The sequence below is a fragment of the Thalassophryne amazonica genome, chromosome 2 (genome assembly GCF_902500255.1).
Source record: "Thalassophryne amazonica chromosome 2, fThaAma1.1, whole genome shotgun sequence".
NCBI lineage: Eukaryota > Metazoa > Chordata > Actinopteri > Batrachoidiformes > Batrachoididae > Thalassophryne > Thalassophryne amazonica.
The window spans coordinates 17,179,490-17,196,629 of NC_047104.1; the positions used below are offsets into that span (position 1 = coordinate 17,179,490).

Sequence of the window (17,140 nt, forward strand, 5' to 3'; positions counted from 1 at the left end):
CACACACACATACATATATACACACACACACATATATACACACACATCATATACACACACATACACAATACAATATACACACTACACATACACACACATACCTATATACACACACACATACACACACACATACATATATACCACACATTCACATTACACTATACACACATCACAACCACACATACACTATATACAACACACATACACACACCTAATATATACACACACACATACACCACAACATAATACACTATACACATACACACATGACTATATACACACACACATACACACACATACATATATACACACACACATACACCACACATACATATATACACACACACATACACACATACATATATACACACACACATACACACACATACATATATACACACACACATACACACACATACATATATACACACACACACACACATATATATATATATATACTCAACAAAAATATAAACGCAACACTTTTGGTTTTGCTCCCATTTTGTATGAGATGAACTCAAAGATCTAAAACTTTTTCCACATACACAATATCACCATTTCCCTCAAATATTGTTCACAAACCAGTCGAAATCTGTGATAGTGAGCACTTCTCCTTTGCTGAGATAATCCATCCCACCTCACAGGTGTGCCATACCAAGATGCTGATTAGACACCATGATAGTGCACAGGTGTGCCTTAGACTGCCCACAATAAAAGGCCACTCTGAAAGGTGCAGTTTTGTTTTATTGGGGGGGATACCAGTCAGTATCTGGTGTGACCACCATTTGCCTCATGCAGTGCAACACATCTCCTTCGCATCATCCGTGAAGAGAACACCTCTCCAACGTGCCAAATGCCAGCAAATGTGAGCATTTGCCCACTCAAGTCAGTTACGACGACGAACTGGAGCCAGGTCGAGACCCCGATGAGGACGACGAGCATGCAGATGAGCTTCCCTGAGACAGTTTCTGACAGTTTGTGCAGAAATTCTTTGGTTATGCAAACCGATTGTTTCAGCAGCTGTCCGAGTGGCTGGTCTCAGATGATCTTGGAGGTGAACATGCTGGATGTGGAGGTCCTGGGCTGGTGTGGTTACACGTGGTCAACGGTTGTGAGGCTGGTTGGATGTACTGCCAAATTCTCTGAAACGCCTTTGGAGACGGCTTATGGTAGAGAAATGAACATTCAATACACGAGCAACAGCTCTGGTTGACATTCCTGCTGTCAGCATGCCAATTGCACGCTCCCTCAAATCTTGCGACATCTGTGGCATTGTGCTGTGTGATAAAACTGCACCTTTCAGAGTGGCCTTTTATTGTGGGCAGTCTAAGGCACACCTGTGCACTACTCATGGTGTCTAATCAGCATCTTGATATGTCACACTTGTGAGGTGGGATGGATTATCTCAGCAAAGGAGAAGTGCTCACTATCACAGATTTAGACTGGTTTGTGAACAATATTTGAGAGAAATGGTGATATTGTGTATGTGGAAAAAGTTTTAGATCTTTGAGTTCATCTCATACAAAATGGGAGCAAAACCAAAAGTGTTGCGTTTATATTTTTGTTGAGTATATATACACACATATATATATATATATATATATATATACACATACACATACATATTTTAACTATTAGAGAAAAAATTACTCATAACCATCCCAAAGACGTATCGTTATCTTTGGCTGCTTTCAGTGATGCCGGTATTTGGTTAGACTTTTTCTCTCCGATTGTTCTGTCTGAGTTATTTTCATTATTTACTTCATCCAAACCATCAACATGTTTATTAGACCCCATTCCTACCAGGCTGCTCAAGGAAGCCCTACCATTATTTAATGCTTCGATCTTAAATATGATCAATCTATCTTTGTTAGTTGGCTATGTACCACAGGCTTTTAAGGTGGCAGTAATTAAACCATTACTTAAAAAGCCATCACTTGACCCAGCTATCTTAGCTAATTATAGGCCAATCTCCAACCTTCCTTTTCTCTCAAACATTCTTGAAAGGGTAATTGTAAAACAGCTAACTGATCATCTGCAGAGGAATGGTCTATTTGAAGAGTTTCAGTCAGGTTTTAGAATTCATCATAGTACAGAAACAGTATTAGTGAAGGTTACAAATGATCTTCTTATGGCCTCGGACAGTGGACTCATCTCTGTGCTTGTTCTGTTAGACCTCAGTGCTGCTTTTGATACTGTTGACCATAAAATTTTATTACAGAGATTAGAGCATGCCATAGGTATTAAAGGCACTGCGCTGCGGTGGTTTGAATCATATTTGTCTAATAGATTACAATTTGTTGATGTAAATGGGGAATCTTCTTCACAGACTAAAGTTAATTATGGAGTTCCACAAGGTTCTGTGCTAGGACCAATTTTATTCACTTTATACATGCTTCCCTTAGGCAGTATTATTAGACGGTATTGCTTAAATTTTCATTGTTACGCAGATGATACCCAGCTTTATCTATCCATGAAGCCAGAGGACACACACCAATTAGCTAAACTGCAGGATTGTCTTACAGACATAAAGACATGGATGACCTCTAATTTCCTGCTTTTAAACTCAGATAAAACTGAAGTTATTGTACTTGGCCCCACAAATCTTAGAAACATGGTGTCTAACCAGATCCTTACTCTGGATGGCATTACCCTGACCTCTAGTAATACTGTGAGAAATCTTGGAGTCATTTTTGATCAGGATATGTCATTCAAAGCGCATATTAAACAAATATGTAGGACTGCTTTTTTGCATTTACGCAATATCTCTAAAATCAGAAAGGTCTTGTCTCAGAGTGATGCTGAAAAACTAATTCATGCATTTATTTCCTCTAGGCTGGACTATTGTAATTCATTATTATCAGGTTGTCCTAAAAGTTCCCTAAAAAGCCTTCAGTTAATTCAAAATGCTGCAGCTAGAGTACTGATGGGGACTAGAAGGAGAGAGCATATCTCACCCATATTGGCCTCTCTTCATTGGCTTCCTGTTAATTCTAGAATAGAATTTAAAATTCTTCTTCTTACTTATAAGGTTTTGAATAATCAGGTCCCATCTTATCTTAGGGACCTCGTAGTACCATATCACCCCAATAGAGCGCTTCGCTCTCAGACTGCAGGCTTACTTGTAGTTCCTAGGGTTTGTAAGAGTAGAATGGGAGGCAGAGCCTTCAGCTTTCAGGCTCCTCTCCTGTGGAACCAGCTCCCAATTCAGATCAGGGAGACAGACACCCTCTCTACTTTTAAGATTAGGCTTAAAACTTTCCTTTTTGCTAAAGCTTATAGTTAGGGCTGGATCAGGTGACCCTGAACCATCCCTTAGTTATGCTGCTATAGACGTAGACTGCTGGGGGGTTCCCATGATGCACTGAGTGTTTCTTTCTCTTTTTGCTCTGTATGCACCACTCTGCATTTCGATCTCTGCTCCCCTCCACAGCATGTCTTTTTCCTGGTTCTCTCCCTCAGCCCCAACCAGTCCCAGCAGAAGACTGCCCCTCCCTGAGCCTGGTTCTGCTGGAGGTTTCTTCCTGTTAAAAGGGAGTTTTTCCTTCCCACTGTAGCCAAGTGCTTGCTCACAGGGGGTCGTTTTGACCGTTGGGGTTTTACATAATTATTGTATGGCCTTGCCTTACAATATAAAGCGCCTTGGGGCAACTGTTTGTTGTGATTTGGCGCTATATAAAAAATTGATTGATTGATTGATAATCAACCACATAACCCCATTACAGTGAAAGGACTGGGACACACCACAACAAAGAAGAGCAACAAAGTAAAAGAAGAGCTTCACTGTGTTTGCAGGTAACCGTACAACCACAGCCTTGCTATGGCTGCTTGTACTACCTGCAACCTGTGGTGGTATCACAAGGACTGCGTCACCATTTCACATTCCTTTTGAGGATGAAGAGTGGCTGTACACTAATACAGTAAATGTTTTTTTTGTTTTTTTAAGTGATGATCAGTTTAGCCTAATTGCTTGAAAGGATTGTACATTGCACTTTTTTTTTTTAACATTGCGTGTGTGTACATATTAATATTATAACAGCCAAGTGGCCTCTGTGTGTGCGTGTGTGTGCATGGCTTTGATCACAGAGAAATTGGGGAGAGTTGACGTTTCCCATTTGGAATACTCATGTATTTCGGGTCAAGGATGAATGCTGCAAAAACTGAAAGTCGATAGTACAAATATTTTTGGAGAAATTAGTGATATTAGCTACCAACACTGACCAATGATTTGATTCAGTTCACTGGCCGCGGTGGAGCTTCTGCCTCTCGCTACAACGGCTTTGCAAAGACTGCACATTGCTGTCTTGCTCTGCGGTGTTTCAGTGGACATGTCAGTGACAGTACTCCTTATTGTTTGCCTGTTAGCTGGCTGCAAACCGCGGAAGGGAACCTCCTTAACGGAGGCATCTAACATTACTCCGCGTATCAGCGAGAGACACGTCTCCATTCAGAAAACGCACCCCACCTCCCCGCACTCGGCAGCCAGCAGCAACTAGCAGCAGTAACAGCAAGTAGTACTTGTGGAGACGTTTCAGACGGCTCCTGGAGTGGAAAACTCCACAGGTTGTATGAGAAATTTCCAATCTGTGAATTACACTGGTATCAGAAGCTGATACAGATATTGAATCGGATTGGCCCCATAACCTAGTTGAATCATCACAAGACTTCTGTTTTATGAGATTCCACCAATAAGAGTGCTTTATTTTTTTAAGTGACAGTTAAACCAGACCATTTAATGCCACTGATGTGATACAGCATAATAATGCAAGTCCATTCATTCAAACACTGGCTTTACAGCTGTGTTGAATGGCTGCATTTCTTTACTTCTAAAATCAGTAACAGTTTGTGAGTGTGTGACATTTTACGCTGTCTTGTTTATATTTACATTGTCAGGCAAACTGTCGGGGAGGGGAGGGGGGTTTCCACATCTGTCTGCAGTTTGGATGGGATGGTGCCATTTAAGGTGCATTTTTAGGTTGATTGTGTTCCCAGTTTTCGTTGGCACAGTTTTCAATTGAAGTCAACGTACCGGTCCGTCTGTGTTGGCTTCTCATTCTCGCTTATTTGATTTTCAGTTCAAAATGTTCCCACACTAGAGCTGTGGAATTGGGTTCTGAAACAAAGTCCATGTACTCCCCAAAACATTCTGGCTTCAAAACATTCTACAGCTGACTTGGCTGGCTGTTTACTGCGGCACACTGTTTACTCCGTGTGTGTTTATGGGTGGTCCTGGACACAGTACCTCGCACACTGAGGTAGCTGAGCCCACAGCCCCTCCTCTGGGCTCAGCTACCTCAGTGTGCGAGGTACTGTGTCCAGGACCACCCATACACACACAACAGCGCGACTCGCTGGATGGTGACAACAAATGCCACATAAAGGAAGCTATATAAAGGCCAGCAAAATGACTGTGTTCATTTTTATACTTGGAACGATAAGTTGATGTATTCTATGGCTGCGAGGTGACGTGTTCTCTGACTGGCTGATTTCCAGTCTGGTATTTTCCCATATCAGACCGTTACCATTACAATTGGTCCAGAACGTGTATCACATTTGTTACAAACACAATTGTGCAAAAAACACAATTAGAAAAACCAAGTCGGACATGAACATACTCCATAAATATCTAAACAGCATCAGAAAAACACAGATTGAAAGCTTACCAGCTAATGAAGGGACCATCTGTTAGCACGTTCTTCATGGAGGTGAAGTGAACAGGTCTGACTATGAGTCCAAAACCGTCACCAGCTTTCATATTCAGGCGATACTGTACATTTGTGTGCTTATATATATATATATATATATATATATATATATATATATATATATATATATATATATATATATATAAATAAAATAGCCATATAATAAACAAATTAATAACCTTGTTTGCTCAGTCTGACCTCACAGTTAATAATCCTTTAATATTGTGACAGGCCTACAAAGCAGAAATAAGAAGTATGACATATCAATAAATGTACCACCAGGTGGCAAGGGTCTGCTCACCCACAGTTTTGAAAATGTCCAAAAGCTTACCAGGTCTGCATATTTCTTGCATAAAGCAGCCAGTTTCTCTTCAGGAGTAGACAGAGAGTTCAGGGCCTGCATCAACAGAACAACCTCTTTCCCTAAAAAAGACCAACAAAACAAGTTCCCTCTGATATCTGATGTCAACAGAAACAGTACAAATCACAGTGATTTCACAATATAGTCAAAGCAAAAGTCTTGGAATTTCAGTGAGCTCCCAAAATCTTTAGGATTCTTTTGGTCTTAAGACTACACCCGAAACACTGTTTCATTTAGAGGGAGATTCTGTGGTGAGTCAGCACAAGCACTCACTCATTCATCCATTTTCTATATGTGCCTATTCCAAATAAGGGTCAGAGGGGGGCTGGAGCCTATCCCAGCAGTCATTGGGTGAGTGGCAGTGTACACCCTGGACACAAAGCCAGTCTATCGCAAGGTTGGCACGAGCAGCAGAATTAAATATCTTGACTGCTCAAAATATCAATACAACAACATCCTCATCATTATCCAGATTAGCTCCAAATTTTAACCATTTCTAATCCAGGACACACCAAAGCGTTTCATTACGTTTCACGAGATCCAAATATTTAAACAAAAATATAGAGGTGAATATATAGAGGGGTGAATGGCAAATTGGGGAAAAAAAAAAAAGGAAGGTAGGGGGTCCCGGGGCATGCTCCCCCAGAAAATGTTTCTAACGCAGGTCTTTTTTCCTTGTATTTCCTGGATTTTAGCATACAAATGTGATGGCCAGGGATGTATTCTTGAGGTTATTTGATGACCGTTTTCACCCCACCCCCACCCCCATGTAGTTGTACTGCTAAATGTGTGTTGTATTTTGTTTTGCATATTTTCACCTTTTCTTTGCCTTTACCCAAAATTGATACCACACCTACATGTTTGTTTGATAAGATTACTAACCACAAGAGCCATAATCATTTCCATATTTTTGGCTTCCCTCATCCTATCTGACCTGATTTTAAAGCTAGAACCCCAGACACACACAGTAATGCTGAGCTTAGACATTACACACACACACAAAAAAAATAAAAAATAAAAAATTGCTTCACAGTTGGTAGCAGAGTAGCTTAGTGGTTCACACTGTTGCCTCAGCACAGAAAGGTGATGGGATCTGTCCGCACCTGTGGCCTTTCTGTGTGGAGTTTGCATGTTCTCCCTGTGTTTGTGTGGGTTCTATCCGGGTGCAGCGCTTCATCCCACATCCAAAGACATGCAGGTTAGGTGTATTAGAAACTTTAAATTGACTGTGGGTGTGAATGCGTTTGTCTATATCCCGCTTCACACCCTATGACTGCTGGCATAGGCTCCAGCCTCAGTGATGCTTGAGTAGAGTAAGAAGGTATAGTAAGTGAATGAATTAAGTAAACACATTTTTATAGAAAATAGAAGGATGGATCCCACCTTAGTTATGCAGAAAACTTAAACTTCTCTTTATGTGGCTCAATTAAACTTAGTCCGGAATTATAGTAAAACTTAGGTCCCGATTAATACAGTGGTTCCCCCTCATTAGTGGCCCCTGTCAGGAGAGGTCACCCCTCATATACGGCCACATTTCTACTGCAACAACTGTCTCTGTTGATTTCACAGCTCAAGAGAGGCCACCCCTCAAACGTGGCCAGCAGTCCACTCAAAAGGATGAAAATCCCCTCAACAGTGCCCATTCCATGGAAATTCCCAACCGGGTTTTCCCACAAGTCATGTCAAAACTCTCTTGAACAAACAAACAAACATGAACAAAACTGACTCCTGTTGGCAAAACGTTTATAAAAGCTAAGTGGCCTCTGTGTGCGTGCGTGCTGAGCTGACATTTGCCATTTGGTATGCTTATGTATTTTGGGTCAAGTATGAACGCTGCAAAAACAGAAAGTTGATAGGACTAATGTCTTTTCAGAGAAACCAGCAATTTTAGCTGTTGTGCTGCAATGCACCATGGGAGTTCAGAGTTTTGGGGTTTTAAATGTTATTGTGGATCATGTTAGTTTAAGTGTTGTTAATGTTCTGACTTGTGGTTTTGTAGTTCAATTGCTTTAGGCAGTTTAGTTAAGTCTCATGTTGCCATTACCATGACTGAGTTAAAGGCACCTTGACACTTGCACGAATTTAATCCCTGCACCAATGTGACCCACTCACTGAACTCTACATTATGTGGAATGGGCCCGATCGATCGCTGCATCTTGATTTGCCGCTGAGGCGTGAAGCCGGCGGAAGTACAGAAAACGCCATCTTGTGTCCCCCAGAACTTCGAACACCGATATAAAAAAAGATGCTCGTAGCACACGCACAATTTAGATTAATATTCGCCGATTTAGCTTTGTTTGATTTGATTTAGCCTTGTTTGCACCGCAAGATGCCATCTTGCGCTGCAATTAATTGCACAAATCATGATACTCATGAAACCCATGGGAGAGGACTTACATTTCACAGGTATGTCCCAGCCATATGCTTTCATGTTTGTTAATCAAACTGCAATGACGCTGACAACTACACTCTAAGAAATAAAATGTTGAATTAAATTCATAAAGGTAATGTAACTTTTTCCACATAACGTTGTCAATTAAGTGCAACACAATGTTGGGATTTAAGTAATAATGTTTCATTCATTTCATTCATTCAAGTCTCAGGAATTGGTTGTACATTGGTGGTGTTGTGGTAGAGCTTGATCCTTCAGTAGATAAATGTAGATATCATTTTTTGAATCTTTCAACATTCACATCAACAAACCCAAACCTTGCTTTTCAGTTTTGCTTTATTATTATGAGTTTTCCATGAAGTTGACAGGCCAGATTCAGTAATATACAGTATTCAGTAATATACATATAATACATATATTATACAGTAATACATATAATATATATATAACTAGAAGCACTCAGAGTGCAAACCTCCGCCAAGGCCATGGGGTCACTGATGCCATAACATCTACACGCCGTGGAATCATTGAACCTAAAAAAGTCTAACAATGACGTTTGCTCAGTAGTGACTGGACAGCATGTATCCTTAGCGCTTGGCATCACAGTTTATTGCAACTTGCACCTTTCCCAGAAGCTACTGTCATCTGAGCACTGATATTGATATTACATGAGCTTATAGACAAAAACAAATAACAAAATTCAATTTATTATTCAACTAAACTGCAAATATATGAATTTTTAACATTTATGAAACACTTCTCTAAACAAGGCCATAGGGTCACTGACCCTAAAGAGATTCCCTCCTTGGCACAGTGATCTATTCAACAATTCAGTGTTACAACCAAAACTATGATATATAGACTTTTCTTTCCTTTATATTTGACATCCTTGACCATGCAAACATACCACTAGAACTTGGAATCACTTTTATGTCTTTATTAGTTCAAAAGTTATTGTATAAAAACGATTTTACGGTAATGGTGGTTTTCTTCTGGATCTAGCTCCATAACATTTGAAGCTACATCAAATCTGATAACACCTTACTGAATCAGTACAGATTCAGCTACAATTTGGTGTTAGTTGTGCATCTCTAGCTTCATTTGTCACATCACACTGACACATTTTCTATTTTTCCTATATTTTTGCATATTCTGGATCACCGATCATTACAAAACTTTGTTGGTAGATAGAACATTTGACTATGTTACACCCTAATTTTTTTCAAGCCTTTCTGCCTTGTTTTTGTGGAGTTAGAAACTAAAATGTCAAAATTCCCCCTATCCCGCAATGGTGAAGAATCCTTTAAAAAAAACATTCCTCGATCCAGATCGTGATTCGGATCACCACTGAAATTGAATCACTTGTTCCTCTTGTCATTTCCAACCAGTCCACAAAATTTCATCAAAATCCGTTCAAAACCTTTTGAGTTATCCTGCTGACAAACAGACAAACGCAACCGAAAACATAACCTCCTTGTTGGAGGTTGGATGCATGCATGCATACATACATACATGCATGTATGCATCCAACCTCCAACAAGGAGGTTACGTTTTCGGATGCATGCATGCATACATACATACAACCCCTGGCAATAATTATGGAATCACCAGCCTCGGAGGATGTTCATTCAGTTGTTTAATTTTGTAGAAAAAAAGCAGATCACAGACATGACACAAAACTAAAGTCATTTCAAATGGCAACTTTCTGGCTTTAAGAAACACTATAAGAAATCAGGAAAAAAAAATTGTAGCAGTCAGTAATGTTACTTTTTTAGACTAAGCAGAGGGAAAAAAATATGAACTCACTCAATTCTGAGGAAAAAATTATGGAATCACCCTGTAAATTTTCATCCCCAAAACTAACACCTGCATCAAATCAGATCTGCTCGTTAGTTTGCATCTAAAAAGGAGTAATCACACCTTGGAGAGCTGTTGCACCAAGTGGACTGACATGAATCATGGCTCCAACACAAGAGATGTCAATTGAAACAAAGGAGAGGATTATCAAACTCAGAGGGTAAATCATCACGCAATCTTGCAAAAGATGTTGGTTGTTCACAGTCAGCTGTGTCTAAACTCTGGCCCAAATACAAACAACATGGGAAGGTTGTTAAAGGCAAACATACTGGTAGACCAAGGAAGACATCAAAGCGTCAAGACAGAAAACTTAAAGCAATATGTCTCAAAAATCAAAAATGCACAACAAAACAAATGAATGAATGGGAGGAAACTGGAGTCAACGTCTGTGACCGAACTGTAAGAAACCGCCTAAAGGAAATGGGATTGACATACAGAAAAGCTAAAAGAAAGCCATCATTAACACCTAAACAGAAAAAAAACAAGGTTACAATGGGCTAAGGAAACGCAATCGTGGACTGTGGATGACTGGATGAAAGTCATATTAAGTGATGAATCTCGACTCTGCATTGGGCAAGGTGATGATGCTGGAACTTTTGTTTGGTGCCGTTCCAATGAGATTTATAAAGATGACTGCCTGAAGAGAACATGTAAATTTCCACAGTCATTGATGATATGGGGCTGCATGTCAGGTAAAGGCACTGGGGAGATGGCTGTCATTACATCATCAATAAATGCACAGGTTTACGTTGATATTTTGGACACTTTTCTTATCCCATCAATTGAAAGGATGTCTGGGGATGATGAAATCATTTTTCAAGATGATAATGCATCTTGCCATAGAGCAAAAACTGTGAAAACATTCCTTGCAAAAAGACACATAGGGTCAATGTCATGGCCTGCAAATAGTCCGAATCTTAATCCAATTGAAAATCTTTGGTGGAAGTTGAAGAAAATGATCCATAACAAGGCTCCAACCTGCAAAGCTGATCTGGCAACAGCAATCAGAGAAAGTTGGAGCCAGATTGATGAAGAGTACTGTTTGTCACTCATTAAGTCCATGCCTCAGAGACTGCAAGCTGTTGTAAAAGCCAGAGGTGGTGCAACAAAATACTAGTGATGTGTTGGAGCGGTCTTTTGTTTTTCATGATTCCATATTTTTTTCCTCAGAATTGAGTGATTCCATATTTTTTTCCCTCTGCTTGGTCTAAAAAAGTAACCGTTACTGACTGCCACAATTTTTTTCCTGATTTCTTATAGTGTTACTTAAAGCCAGAAAGTTGCCATTTGAAATGACTTTAGTTTTGTGTCATGTCTGATCTGCTTTTTTTCTACAAAATTAAACAACTGAATGAACATCTTCCGAGGCCGGTCATTCCCTAATTTCTGCCAGGGGCTGTGTGTGTGTGTGTGTGTGTGTGTGTGTGTGTGTGTGTGTATATATACACACATATATATATATATACACACATATATATATATATACACACATATATACATATATATATACATATATATATATATATACATATATACATATATACATATACATATATATACACACATACACATTTTGAAATTTTCTGCCTCTAACTTGGTCTGGCTTCTTTCAAAATGTCAACTTCTATAGAGACTTGACTTCTATAGAGCATTATCAAATATTATTACTATGTATACTATTTTTTATATTTGATCCAAATAAGATGCTGCTCCATCTGATGATGAAAGTGTGTACACACTCTGTACATGCATAAAAAGGTATTTTTCAAAATATGTTAATCAGATGCTGTAAAGTTTTGAAATGTAAAATTGCTCTAGTTGTATTTTGTTGTTTCCGACACTATACTGTCACATAGTTAATTTTCAGTTTGATAGAGTATACACTGACGTGTGAATGGATTGACTGCTTTACATCACTTGTGATTGTGATTTGTTGCAATGTTCCTACTTCTGCAAAACTATAATACATTCTAATATTTACTTTAACTAATTGACCAATTACTTGTGTGGCTTTCTGCGTGTGTGCACGACATTAAGAAGTATTTGTGCATTTGACTGTGGTTGATGTGCACCGTTTTGGGGGGTGCTTTGAGTGTGTGTGTGTGTGTTGTGTCAAATGAACATTACGTGTGTATGTGTGTGTGTGGGGGGGCCTTTGTGCGTGTTCACAAGCGTATAATATGATAGAAAGTATTCAAATAGTGTTGCATTGCAAGAGCTTAATGCCTTTTGGGATGCCACACTTTGTGCCATTCGATGCTGCGTTATATAAAATAATTTCTTCCTAGCAGATCATGCATTTGCTCTTGGAAATTGGCTTGGGCAGCACGATGGCTTAGAGGTTAGCACTGTTGCCTCACAGCAAGAAGGTTTCTGAGCATTTCTGAGGAGATTTACACCCCTAAATATTACTTTTTCTCAGCGGTAACAGCACAATTCAAATTATTATAATTTACACTGACTGTTTTGTTACTTGGACACTGCATCATAAAATCTTGAAATTCCACCTAATTTTCATTCTTTCCAGAGGCACTGATCTTTCAGAGCTATGTCAACTCTTTTTTCCTCTTTTTTAAAAATTACCGGTAATACTATGTTGCAAGTTTGGAAACCTGCTTTTTTATCTGTGATGCTTCTCTGTTGCCATAATGATTATGGAATATTTAGCAAAATGGGCAGAGCCTCCATGGGCAGAGCATTAAGTGACAGCAGCAGATTGTAAATCAGATCGTTTTCAATGAGAGGCATGTAAAACTACCCCACCGCTGGCTGAGAACATCTGCGCACCCAGAACAGCAAAAGTAAAAAGTTGTCTGCTTTTGCACCTTCCCCAGGGTTCTCCCCAGAAATTTTTGGTGTAGCAGTGCTGCTGGCAACCATCATCTGAAGTGGCATGCAACACTTCCACTTGGGGTCCCATCCGACCTTCTGTCCTGAAGTCCTAAACAAAAATGCAAATCTTTTCATGCCATTTCTGGTCTGACTCTGTGCTGAATTGCTGATGAGTGAAATTAATGCTATAATGTATTTATTTCAATGACACAATGTATGCATGTTACAAAGGTCTAATAAACCTATTTGAAAGAAAAAAAGAATGTATAGAAAGACCATTTGACAGAGTGAAACGAACGTCCAATAACGAAGCTTCTGAGCTTTCATTCGAAACTGAAGGTTCGGACTTACAGAGGCTGTACAGAGAGGAGACGAAACACTTCACCCCGAACCTCATCATTTTTTCAGAGTCTGTCGGATTTTGGATCCTAAAGTGTGGTGACACTTCTGTCTGTGTCGCAGAATGCCATTTTAGAGCCACTGTGAAAGCAGCAATCACAATGCTGTTTTTATACGCTGCTAAAACATGCAGATGGATTTCTTATATTGGAAAAAAGTCAGAACACATTATTTTCAGGACATAATGGACTTTCTACCTAACGTGCCAGAATAGGAGGAGCTCCGTAACACTGGTTGGCAATCGCACGTGTGGGGACTACTTTGGTGGAGTGGACTTTACATATTTAATCTTGGAAATCATTCTACAAGTGGGTGAGTGCCCTGTTTTTTTTTCCCTTTTGTATTTTGTTCTTCTCAGTGGATCTGGTAGGCTTCTGTTTTATTTTACCTTGAGAGAGTCTGTCTTGATGCAAGCCTATTCGGTAATGGAGTAACACGCACGGCATTCGCGCAATATGCACATGGACCTCTCCGCTGGTTTTCAGGTTGCCTGTCAGACAGTCTGCTGTCTGATCTGTCTGAGAACACACGTGTTTCTTAGATTTTCCACAGTTATATTGATGACAACACTTAAAAGCATTCACAAAGCTGAGCCACTAGCAAACTGTTTCTAACAGGCTGCATTCATGATAAATGGACGTGCACCAAGTCTTCTCACAGTAGAATGCAGCTGCTGTTTTTACTGTGACTGCATCAAAATGAACAGTTAATTAATTTGTGGCTTTGTTCTTAACGTTAGCAGATCCATCCCATTCAAGCGTGCGCTGGGACGTTTTCTCAAAGAAACGCTGTTGGAAACACTTGGAAATGTTTTGATTTCTGTGTGACATGTCCTTTAAAACACAGAAAAGAAATAATACATGCTGCTACCTAGCACCAAAATCTCAATGAACGAAAGTATGTCTCCATACCTGAAGAATTTTGATTCCCGTTCTACTGCTTTCTTCATAAAAGCCCCCCTGTTCACTGTCACAGGGGCTGCAGCATTGTTGTTAGCCTCTGATCTGATGGATCCTGCGGCAGACAGTGTCGATCGAGTCAGCTGTGCACCAGCCTCAGCCACTGTGACATTCGGCACTGTTGTGTCCCCTACCCGGATGGATCAGCGTTCGCAGCAGCCCGCACGTTGGGAGGTTTTTCTGGCTGCTCCTTCATGGCTAAATAGGCTGTCGCCACCGCCAAAATGAAAGAAAAAAAAAATAAAAAAATGCAGAGATAGTCTTCTGATCATCGGGCTTCATGTAACACTTGCGTTTTGTCATGGTTTGTGTCATCTGGATGTAAACAGGATAAAATAAAGAGCTGAAGTAGTTTATGTGAAATTTCCCCTCAAAAATGGGTTTGTGCACGGTCAGATTCCCAACAAGTCCCATGCTAAAACACTGCAAGATGACGCCACAGTATAGTGGTGCTAGATGGAAGTACAACAGCGCAGCACCATTCCATTATCTGGAGAGAACCCTGTTACCACAGAGACAACAACAACACTGTTTTCTTTAATGACGAGAAAAGATGGAGAGCAAGAGATGGATTATTTACACTGCATCCAGAAAGTATTCATAATATTTTTGACTTATGCAGGGGAAGGCTCATACATCCTGAATACGTGAGACACAAGTTGTAGGTAAGTAATGCGACGCTTGACATGTTTCTTGTAAGTAATAACTGAAAGCAGCAGTCCGCATGCGAACACTTCAGACTGTTTCAAATATTAAAACCATTAACACACAGAGTAAATATGAAGTCTTAATTTTACCCATTTGTTTCAATCGGACTCATCACAGCCGGACGAAAACTTATAAAGCATCCTGATTTTTGAAAAGGACATCTGAAAATACTTGAATTCTTTGTCATGGCTGAAGAAACGTAGCATTTTTAAAGGAGTCCTTCAGTGGTTCTCCTGCTCAAGGTGCGTCTATTAACCTTAATCAGAGAACGCCAGCTCTTAGCGTCACAACAAGACAGTTACTTTAAAGGTTGAAAGAGTCACAGTGCCTCATTAATTCATGTCAGCGTTTACCACAGGCATCAGTCAAACCTTCAGCATTCTGCACATGATGAAAATAAATCCCATGATCTACCAAGTCAAAAATAAAATGTCAAATTACTGTTTGACCTCCGTGTGGAGAAGAGATGCCACGCGACAGTGTATGCATGCTTGATGATGCGCTTGTCAATATTTAAATGTTCCACCTGCCAAACAAAAGGGTTCTGCCGGCAATAGAAATGCAAACCAAGCCAGAATTAACTGTTCCGACACGTATCATACCATGCAGTACTGACCTAAACCATTCTGTGGAAGCGGGGCTGTCGGCATACGCTGGCTAAATCATCAGGGTGTGACGGGGCCCTCATTCCAAAATGGATGAAATGCATTTTTTTCCCCTCAAACGTCTACACACAATACACCATAATGACTATGTGAACAAAGTTTTATGAGATTTTTGCAAATTTATTAAAAATAAAAACTAAGAAGTCACATGTACGTAAGTACTCACGGCCTTTGACATGAAGCTCAAAACTGAGCTCAGGTGCATCCTGTTTCCACTGATGATCCTTGAGGTGTTTCTACAGCTTAATGGGGAATTTTGAAGTTACTGCTGGGTAGCGCATATACAATGACATATCTATATCCGGTTCGGGAAACCCGCGCGTTTGACATGTTTACAACAACAATAAAACTACTCACCTAAACCTTGTGGATTATTGTTCTAGTTTCTTGAAGACGTCAAGCACACGAGAGAGCGCTCCCTAACCGGACGTTCGCTATCTTGACACCAAAGAGTTCAATAATTATTCAGCATGAATGCCAGGTGTCATGTTTGGAGGAAACCAGGCACCATCCATTGAACCAGGCACCATACAGTGAAGCATGGTGGTGGCAGCATTATGCTGCGGGGATGTTTTTCAGCAGCAAGAACTGGGAGACTAGTCAGGATTGAGCGAAAGACGAATGCAGCAATGTACTGTCCTGGATGAAAACCTGCTCCAGAGCACTCATGACTGCCGACTGGGGCAACGGTTCATCTTTCAGCAGGACAAAGACCCTAAACACACAGCCATGATATCAAAGAAGTGGCTTCAGAACAACTCTGTGAATGTCCTTGAGTGGTCCAGCCAGAGCCCAGACCTGAATCCGATTGAACATCTCTGAGGATCTGAAAATGGCTGTGCACAGACACTCCCCATCCAATCTGATGGAGCTTGAGAGGTGTTGCAAAGAGGAATGAGCAACACTGCCCAAAGATAGGTGCATCATATTCAAGAAGACTTGAGGCTGTAATTACTGCCGAAAGTGCATTAACAAAGTATTGAGCAAAGGGTGTGAATACTTAAGTACACGTGATTTCTTAGTTTTTATTTTTAATAAATTTGCCAAAACAAAAAGAAAAAAAACTTTTTTCATGTCATTATGGGGAGTTGTGAGTAGAATTTTGAGGGGGAAAATTAAGTTCATCCATTTTGGAAGAAGACTAACATAAAATCTTGAAAAAATGAAGTGCTGTGAATACTTTCCGGATGCACTGTAAGAGTCACACCTCATTTTAATTAAGTAAATGTGAATACTTTAATGTTACAGAGAGGAATTAAGAG

General features: G+C 40.0%; 1 protein-coding gene across 3 annotated transcripts in view; it reads right to left on the reverse strand.

Moving 5' to 3' along the window:
* txlng (taxilin gamma) overlaps positions 1-17,140 on the reverse strand; it is a 109,568-nt gene that overhangs the window by 60,291 nt on the left and 32,137 nt on the right. For all 3 annotated transcript variants that reach the window (XM_034183904.1, XM_034183911.1, XM_034183898.1), the window contains one exon: positions 6,037-6,128. In XM_034183904.1, coding sequence (XP_034039795.1) covers positions 6,037-6,128 — 92 coding nt within the window. The remainder of the gene's footprint in view (positions 1-6,036; positions 6,129-17,140) is intronic.